Source organism: Hemitrygon akajei, chromosome 1 (genome assembly GCF_048418815.1).
Source record: "Hemitrygon akajei chromosome 1, sHemAka1.3, whole genome shotgun sequence".
NCBI lineage: Eukaryota > Metazoa > Chordata > Chondrichthyes > Myliobatiformes > Dasyatidae > Hemitrygon > Hemitrygon akajei.
In genome coordinates this window covers 107,633,631-107,643,173 of record NC_133124.1, presented here as the reverse complement: position 1 = coordinate 107,643,173, position 9,543 = coordinate 107,633,631, and the positions used below count along the sequence as shown (strand labels likewise).

The following is a 9,543-nucleotide window of genomic DNA, read 5'->3' as shown; positions in this document are numbered from 1 at the left end:
AATTGTGTTGTGAATTTGAGAATATGAGTGGATATGTCTTGCATACAGTTGAATTGAATTTGATCATGTATTGAAAAATTCCTTTGAGGAGGTATATTTGTGAACCACTTGGGATTATATGGCAGTTTAAAACTATCCCTGACACTTTTACTGACACCAGCATTATATTTTCAGAATTCAAATTCTCGAAATGTATTAGTAGTAGTCAGGCCTCTGGTTTTCAGTTGGGAGCATTATCTGCTACAGTTGAACAGCTAATCCTACAGAAGTGGAGAGAATTTATCTCAAACCATACTGTACTTAACAGAAAGTTCTTCTCCATATATTTTTTCATGTTTTTATTTAAAGGAGGAAATGAGAGGAGCAACTGGAGTAGTAATAATAAATGACAATGAAAGAGGAAATGAAACATTAAGAATGAGGAATTAGGAGCAGCAAATGAATGTGAGTATTGACAGCTTTAGAAATCTTTCCAAACCTTAAAACTTTGCAGGATAACTTCTCAACAAATACAAAGGGAATCAAATGGAAGATTTAAAATACATTTTTATATATTTTCAGTGTTTTTCAAAGCAAAAGTTCAAGTCACAAGCAATAAGAGATCAGATGCAGGTCAATAGAAGGCCATCAATTTATAAATTTAAGGCACGTTCTCCTTTTTTTAAAAAAGAATTTATTTCTCTCTCTTGCGCTCTCTCTCTCTCTCTCTCTCTCACACACACACACACACACACACACGACATAAAATAAAGAAATTGTTTCACTTCTACACAGATTTATTGAGATTTAAAAAACTTGATGTCTCTGGAATGTACTCAGTAAAAGTCTTGTTTCCAGTCAGGCAGTGGAGTAAACTCAGAAACTTGAAACCCATATTGCTGATTTATCTCACCTAATTTCAGATGTAACTTGGACTGAAAATTGTCCTACAGCTAAATACCTTGATAATTGTTGCTGTCAAATAGACAGATTTCACACTTTTCCACCAGCGCCCCCCACCCCACCAAAAACACCAGTACGAAAGCTTATTCCCACCTCCATCTTCTCCTTCCTTGGTGAAGTGTAGTTTCATAACTGCCTTGAGTCATCTGACTATATGGTTCAGGCTTGCCACTGTCTCATTGCTTATTTGTATAAGCTTGGACACTTTCTCCTGTGGTGACAGCAGAACCCAGTGTCCACTTATGCAAGGGGACTTCATAGCAATGATAACTTGATGTTATTAGTGGTCAGGAGTAGTTAACATGAACCTTTCCCAACTCCTAATGCTAGAGTAATGAGGTCAGTTTTAGTCACTTCTCACTTTAGCTGAAAGGAATACTTCAGGGGTAAAAACTAGCTTATTTAATTTGCAGTCTCTTGCCACCATAGTGCTTAGAGTGCCCTTTTTGGGAGTCAGTGTTAACCTTGTATGTGCACTACAGCAGTGACGATAAGGTTTAGGTGAAGAATGCTGGTAAATTGTTCCCTTTTTCTTAAGTTAGATTTTACTAAATTATGTTAATAAGCAATTGGAATAGCAATTTTGGAAACAGACTCAAAGTATGGGGGGGGGGGGGTCTTGGTTGAGAGAATTGATAAAACCAAAATGTGTGCATAAATTTGGGTCACTGTGCTCACTGTTAGCTTCCATTCCAAACCCTTTATCTCAACTGTTGTCTTAAAAGTTCACGAGTCTAAAGGCAATAACACTCCACCAGCAGCGTGAAAGGAGTTCTACACATTACGGGGAACATCAGCACATACAAGAGCTTTCATTTTTGGTGCTGGCCCCTCTACCTACAAAGCAATGATATCAAAGATCAGGTATTCCCACTTATCTGATAAGGAAAGCAGATGTCTGGAGATTAACAGCCATCAGTGATGTACAGGCTATTGAGGATGGTAGTTCTGAGGCCCACCATTGGTCTTCAGTCCTTCTTAAAAGTTATTGGTGGGCAACCTTCTATGACATATAGTTAAGCTATTCATTACAATGCTATTAGACAGATGTCCAATATTTTAACCCAGCAGCAATGATGAAACAATATTATATGTACAAATCAATGCATGCAATTCTGATAAAATGTTAGAGATGATGATGTTTCCAAATGCATAAATCCCTGTCCTTCTAGAGCAGGGGCTCCCCACTTGGGGTCCATGGACCCCTTGCTTAATGGTATTGGTCCTTGACACAAAAAAAAGGTGGGAATCACTGTTGTAGATGTTGAAAATTTTAATTTGGGGAAGGTTGGGGGAGGGAGTGATGGGTGCTGTTGATGAAACTATAAAACCTAATAAAAGGCATGCAGACTTAAATCCATTTCCCATTAAAATTACATGTTCATTAAAGAATAAAATGAAAATGTTTTGAAGGTGTGCCAAATCTTATTGTAGGGTACAGATATAGAGTCACTAGGCCATAGAAAATAATTAAGCTAGAGGAGGATATTTAAATAGTAGCCACTGTCTATGAGAAATGAAATGAGGACCTCATTTAGATTAATGGCAGGAGAACAATTCTCCACTTCCATTTCAGTAGCATTTATAACCAAATTAATGTGCAAAACTAAAACACATTCAGGCAGCTCAAATCAGATCTTTCAATATCTGGGACCTTTCACCCTTCCATTTCCATCCTGAGCATGTAATTTAATTCCAGCATCTTGTGACACTAATTTTAGCCAAATGCCCATTCATAAAACCCGAGCTGAATGAGTGAGCATCAAGAGATTGTTTAAACTCAAGGACTGGCACATTTGCTCAAGCCTATCCTCAAGTGGCTCTGTATTAGGAGATGGAAATCCAGCTGAATCTCCCCTTGTTTCCTTTACCATTCAAGTTGGTAGAGATGAATTGTAGATGTCCAATTTAATTGTACTTGGTCTAAGGTGATTCAAATGACTTCCTGTATATTATTTACCACTCAAAACAATTCCATTTAGATTCTGAAACCAGATCCAAATACTTAAATCTGTTTTTGTTTTCAGTTTAGGAAATTAACTTTATACTCTATAAAAGAATAGTGAAAATTTATACTACAGCATAGTTGTAAAATTGAGAATAGAGAAAGGGAAAATATCACAAAATAATGACTGAAAGGTTTAATTTGAAAGTTGATAGATTGCAGAATGATTGGAAGTGTCAAACTTTCAGAGTGCTACAGCCTTGTAAGAAACACATTGGACAAAAAATAACAATCAGTATCTTAAGATACAATGTAAACATTTTAAGAACACGAGAGGAAATCGTGTGATGTTAGATTAAAATTTTGAAGCACAGGGAAAATTGTAGGGAGAGGAGCTGGACCTTAAATGGAAGAAATGAATTGCCGCCCTGATCGCAAATTGGAAAAGGCACTGTTGTAGTAATAGTTATCTACAATGAATAACTCTGAATATTGATACTGGTTATTATTCTTTGTAAAACATAAATTGACAGAGGATAATATCGGCAATTCATCCTTTCAATGAGGGAATTTTAACATAATCCAACTGGAAGAAAGTCATAGCCCGCAGTTTGGTCTCTTTGGTAGAAGTGCGATGTCAAAAGAAAATGCTGCAATCAAACACAAGAGCAACTACACCATTACACCAATTTCCTCTCTACTACTATCTTTCAGTTCATACTGCAGTTCTATCAATAGGAAAGGGTGCTTGAAGCAGCCCCGGATTCAAGAGTCCTTAATCTAACATTCAATATCAACAGTAGACATTCACAATGGGCAAATTTACAGTAGAAAAGTAAATAATGCAAAAACAATTGTTATGTAACAAAAGGCAACTTGTTACAGGGAGCAACTTAATAGGTAAAGATAATTCAGCACAAATGTTTTAAATCTGAGTGATATGTCATACTGTGTTTATAACTTTCCCAATGTGATTAAAAAAGTCAAAGATACAGATGAATTATAAAATAAAATTTCCATCCCTCAAAAAATCGAGTTAACCCCTCTGAACAAATCATACTACAAATTACAGTAGTTTGCACTGTGCAGATAGAAATTGCCAAAGGTCGACAATTCCAGGTGGAAAAAGGTTTAAAAATCCTTGAATTATTTAAGGCATCAGATCCTTTTCCACTTTTCTTGTAAACAATGAACCCTTTAAATCTCTTAGGTTCAAATAGGTGCTTTGGTTGCTGAAAGCAGCTCATCACGTTGCTGACGAAGACACACAACCTGTCACCTCTCCCGCCTTCAAGCTCTGCTCAGTTTTCATTTATTTCCTTTTAAATAAATAAAGTTTTTTTTGATGAATGTAACAGGAAGTAGACACTTGGTGGAATTCAGCTCATCGTATTTGAGTTTTACTTTGTGTTTATGTCAGTCTTTGTTGTACTCTGTTTCTCCAAATGACAATTGAGACATCCGTTTGGTGGAACCCCACAACCGCCTGGTGAACTGACCTGAACGCATCTGAAACAAGGTAATACACTGAAATAAGAGATATTGCTTTCAGCTCCTTACCCCTCTTTCCTAAAGGTGCTGGCCATTACTAAACCATTTGGTCTTTGTATACAGCAAACCAGCAGTATGATCTGTCTCCTGACCATTCAATACACAAGACAGACCTGAGTCAGGATGCTGGAAGCTGGAGGGCTCTTTCAATAATCTTAAGAGTACCCCAAGTCAACAAAGGTCAAGTTTTAAACGGTTTTTTTTTTAATCCCTAAAAAGTGCCAGGATTCCATTAGAAATAACTGAAGCATTCCTTCAAAAGAAGACTGTTGGGGAAGGGGGTGAGAGCTGTTTCATATTTAATCAGAACAGAATGTTTGATTCAGGTTCAGGACATTACACACCAACTCAATTACAACTAGAAGGAAATAAGTTCAATCTTGTCCTTAATGTGTTTGAACCCACATCATGAAATTAAAGAAACTGGAACTCAAGCTCAGTAGGAGGTGATTCAAGCCTATTGAAACCATTTTATCATTCAGTTAGATCTTATATTAAATGCAGGTGCTTGAGTCAATTTTGTCTGCCACTGAAGAAGATATAATGAAGGTATTATGGTCTGAGACCTTTCCAGCCAGTTTAAAGGGTCTCATGTTCACAGCTAGACTTCTCTGTGAGACACTATCTTAACAGGTTAGCCTTCACTTAAAACTCAGGCCTCCCACAAGTACATCCTCAATCATACCGCTCTCTCAATCAATGTCAAGTTCATGGAAACACCTCAGGATCATTCTTGGCTGCCGCTGCTGATCTGTGTCCCATCTGACAGTCTGTGTGTTACTGTCATATTAAGAAAGTCATCCGAGCTCCATGCTCATGGACAGAAAACATCATCTATTTTCCTTTAGGTCTTCAGAAGGAAGTAGAAATGGCACTTTAATTGGCTATAACTAAAGATTTCCACAAATTGCAGGTTTTCATACACTGCACCCATATCATCTTTCTCTTTACAGACACCCATGAATTTCCCCATGGGGATGAATAAAGTATCTATCTATCTATCCTCCCTGGAGTATCTGGCCTGGTGGGTTTACATGGACCCCAGCAAAGAAGAGATGCATCTTTTGGCCAGTGTTCTCCACCAACTATCCAGACCCTGAGAGCTTGGAAACACTCTTTCCCATCATTATAAATGCTAATTTTGAATCTGCACTGTAGCTGGTAAAGTACTGCTGGTATTGTGCCCCTTTAAAGAAGAGTTTGCGAGTTTGCAGCTGCAAGATTACGTGCCACCATTTGTCAATAGATGAATGGAATAGCGTTTACTAAAATTGAAACAGTTGTTTCACGTGGGAGTTCTGACATTGCAGTTTTGTAAATTTTGCAATGTAAAATAGTAATGGAAAGTTATAAGTATAAAAGGAATTTCTAAAGTAATAACTTCTTGTTTGTGTTCAGTGATGCTGTATAAAAGTTGGCAGGGATGACTTACTTCTCTTCAAACTTTCTAAAAAAAAGTTATATTTTGGTAACTTCCAATGTAGCACCATCCCTCAATATTGCGCCTGTTTTTTTTTAGCCTAGATTATATTTTCAGTGTGTGTCTTGAACCCACTACCTCAGTTTGCCCACGATTCCCATTGACACAGATCAGATAAACAAAGACTAAGCATTTGAAGTTAAGATGTTTCCACCCCTCTATTTTTAAACTCTCTTGAAAATCTACCTCTTTGAGTAGGTTTTAAATCAGGTCACCTAATTAGTTTATTTTAAGCCTGAGGTTAACTTTTATAGCTAGAAAGTGCATTTTGGATGTTTTCTGACATTAAAAAAAAGCTAAATAAATGCAAGTTGATTAATTACTGGTATCCCACCCACTTTCCTGTACATTTTTCATTTCTGTCCTCACCGTAGAAGGCCGTCCTGATGCCACCACAATCAGTTTCCCGTCATTCAAACCAACGAGAATATGGCTGTTATCTTTGGTAACAGAGACACAGTGGATGGGAACCTTCATGATCATTGGTTGCATTGCACTCTTCAAACTGAAAACAAAATTGTAACAAATTAATATATCTGGCCGCAGAGAATGTCATTCAAGTTTTGTTTATGTTCTTAAGAGCAGGATTAGACAAGCAATTCATTCCCTAAATCCTATATTGACATTCAGCTAGATCATGACTGATTTGTAGCTCAGTTCCATTTCCTCAGCTTTAGTCCATGTCCTTGAACAAAATCCCTTGAGCCTCAATGTGGAAACTCATTTTGAAAAAGAATCCAGAGACTTTTGAGGAAGAAAATTACAAGAACAAAACTTGCAAGAATTTGTAAGAAAAATTATAAGAAATCGCTAGAAGAGAAAAAAAAGCCAGATAACTGCTGGAATAAGTCTGACATGAATGGTGGGTAAATTGTTGGGGGGGGGGTGGGAAGGGTAGGTGGGTGTGGATTCTGACAGATAGGATCCAGGAATACTTGAAGAGAAGGGTCTGACTCGGAACAGTTAGCAAATGTCTTGGAGTTTTTTGAAGGGATAACCAAGAGAATAGAAGAGGATAGGGCAGTGGATGTTGTCTATCTGGACTTTAGGAAGGCCTTTGACAAGGCCCCTCATGGCAGGATAGTCTGGAAGATTAAATTGCTCAGACTCCAGGGGAGATAGGGGATTGGATTCATATTTAGCTCAGTGGTAGTAAGCGGAGGGTGACATTCGACCGTTGTTTCTTGGACTGGTGTCCTGTGTCTGGTGGGTCATTAGTTATTTATAATTTATATAAGTGATTTGGCTGTGAATGTACATGGCATGGTTAGTAAGACTGTGGATGATACTACAGTAGATGGTATAGTAAATAACGTAGAAGTTTATGAAAAATTACAGGGGGAGCTTGACCAACTAGGTATGTGGGTTGAGGATTAGCAATTGGCTTTCAATCCAGATAACTGTGAGGTAGTGCATTTTAGAATATCAAACCAAGGTAGGACTTATATAGTGAATGGTAGAGCCGGGGGCAGCGCTGTAGAACAGTGGGTTTCTAGGAGTGTAAGTGCATAGTTTCCGAAAGCAGTATCATAGATGATGGGGGAGTGAAGAAGGTGTTTGGCACACTGGCCTTCACCGATCATGGTTTTGGGTATAGGAATTAGGAAGTTATTTTACAAATCTACAAGACATTGTTGATGCTGCACTTGGAGTATTGTATACAGTTTTGGTCGCCCTGTTATGGGAAAGATGTTACTAGAGAGAATTCAGAAAAGATTTACCAGGATATTGCTTGAACTTAGAGACCTGAATTACAAGGAGAGGTGGTAGAGATTATGACTTAATTCCCTGGGATCTAGGAAGCTGAGGGGTGACTTGATAGAGATATACAAGCATAGACAGAGTGAAAGCATAGTCTTCCTACAGAGACTAAAAACAAGAGGGCACAGGTTTAAAATCAGGTGTGAGAGATTTTAAAAGGGACATCAGAGGCTGCTTCTTTATGCAAAGAGTGGTGTGTATTTGGAATGAGCTGCTACAAATAATGGTTGGGATGGGCAAATCAGCGACATTTAAAATCCATCTAGATGAGGAGGAGGGATTTAGAGGCTTCTGGGCCAAACATGGACGGATGGGACTAGCTTGTTGGACAAGAGAGTTGGCATGGATGAGTTGGGCTGAAGTACCAGTTTCTATGATGTATGGCTCTATGATTACAAATTTCTGCAATCTTGTATGCATGTTTCAAAAAAAAATATTATTGTCAACTAGTTTTCTAAGAGGCGGTGTTCTAGTTTTTTAAAAATGTTGTTTCGTCTTCTGAGTTCTCCCGCAATGGAAATCAACTATTCTCTGTGTCTCTTCCAATGAATCCCTAAATAATTTTAAATACCTTAATTAGATTACCCTCAATATTCAAAAAAGAAACATTAACCCAAGTTTATGGAACCCACCCTCAATTTAATTCCTCCTGTTGCCCAAAAGTCAATACTCAACCCTATTTCCTGCCTGGATTTTGGATGTATAAACTCAGCATCATTGTACCGGGCCATGTAAAGGTCTTTACTTTGCCGCCAGGTAGTAAAAAATGTAGCTGAGTTCATGAGATCCATAATGAAATGGAAGTTTTCTGCCTCCAGAATTGAAGATCAGTCCTTTCATGGTGAAGAAAACAAAAGGACACACATTCAGATTCAGATTTATTTGTCACATGTATGTGGAAACATACAGTAAAATCGTTGTTTGCATTAGCAAGCAACATACCCAAGGATGTGCTGGGGGCAGCCTGCAAGTGTTGCCACACCTCCTGGTACCAATATAGCATGCCCACAATACCAGGCAAACAACACAGAACACATTAAAAGAGAACACCACAAGCAATAATACAACAACAGCAAAACAAGCCCCTTTCCTCCAACTCCAGGACAGGCCAGGCATTAGACTTATGTTAGAGGTAAGTGAATGGAACAAGTGTTATAGGTTAGGTATGGGGTAACATTCCCTCTACAATCTTCCATCAAAATCTGTCAGGGCAAATGACACACGGGTAGGGTGGTCAACAGTCCATACAGTCCAAGATTTTCTGCAGGAAAATTAAAGTAATGTTTATGGATATTTATAATGGGATACCATTCTTTTCATCAAACCAATAAAGGCTGCTGAAGAGCATCTAGATTTCACCAGAATAACTCTAGCTCTTCAAAAGAGGAAACTGGTGACACTATTGTGCAGCTATAAGCATGAAATGCCCTGCAGGACTGACGAGACTGCAGCCGTGGATCTGAAGTTGGACTTGAATCATTTCCCCTCCTCTGAGGGTATGGCCCTGGAACCCTATCCAATGCAGAGTTTACTTTCAGGTTCTAAACTGCACCTGACATCAGAAACAGCCGCAGCTCCTGTAACATAGGGTGCAACATGGCTGGGTGCAAGCCTGTTTCTGTAATAGCCAGGCACAGAACTGGTAAGTACAATCTGTGTACATCAGTTTGATGTCAGTACTGTACAGGAGGATACAGATCTGAACTAAGTAACGTTGGAGTATATGTCCATCACTGTCAGCAGTGGATTACAGTACTGGTGAGTATAAGTCTGTTGGGGCACTTTTTGCAATTTCAAAGAGATCATATAAGGATAATCGCTGTAAAATTCTTTGAAATACCATTCTTAGCATGGCCTCCAATTC

The 9,543-nt window shown here is 38.3% G+C and overlaps 1 protein-coding gene across 3 annotated transcripts in view; it reads right to left on the bottom strand.

Annotated features, from left to right (window-relative positions):
• Window positions 1-323: 323 nt before the first annotated feature.
• nbeal2 (neurobeachin-like 2) overlaps window positions 324-9,543 on the bottom strand; it is a 223,152-nt gene continuing 213,932 nt past the window's right edge. For all 3 annotated transcript variants that reach the window (XM_073049239.1, XM_073049254.1, XM_073049245.1), the window contains 2 exons: window positions 6,288-6,423; window positions 324-4,396 (listed from right to left, as the gene is read on the bottom strand). In XM_073049239.1, the coding sequence (XP_072905340.1) occupies window positions 4,304-4,396; window positions 6,288-6,423 (229 nt within the window). In that variant the 3' untranslated portion in view covers window positions 324-4,303. The remainder of the gene's footprint in view (window positions 4,397-6,287; window positions 6,424-9,543) is intronic.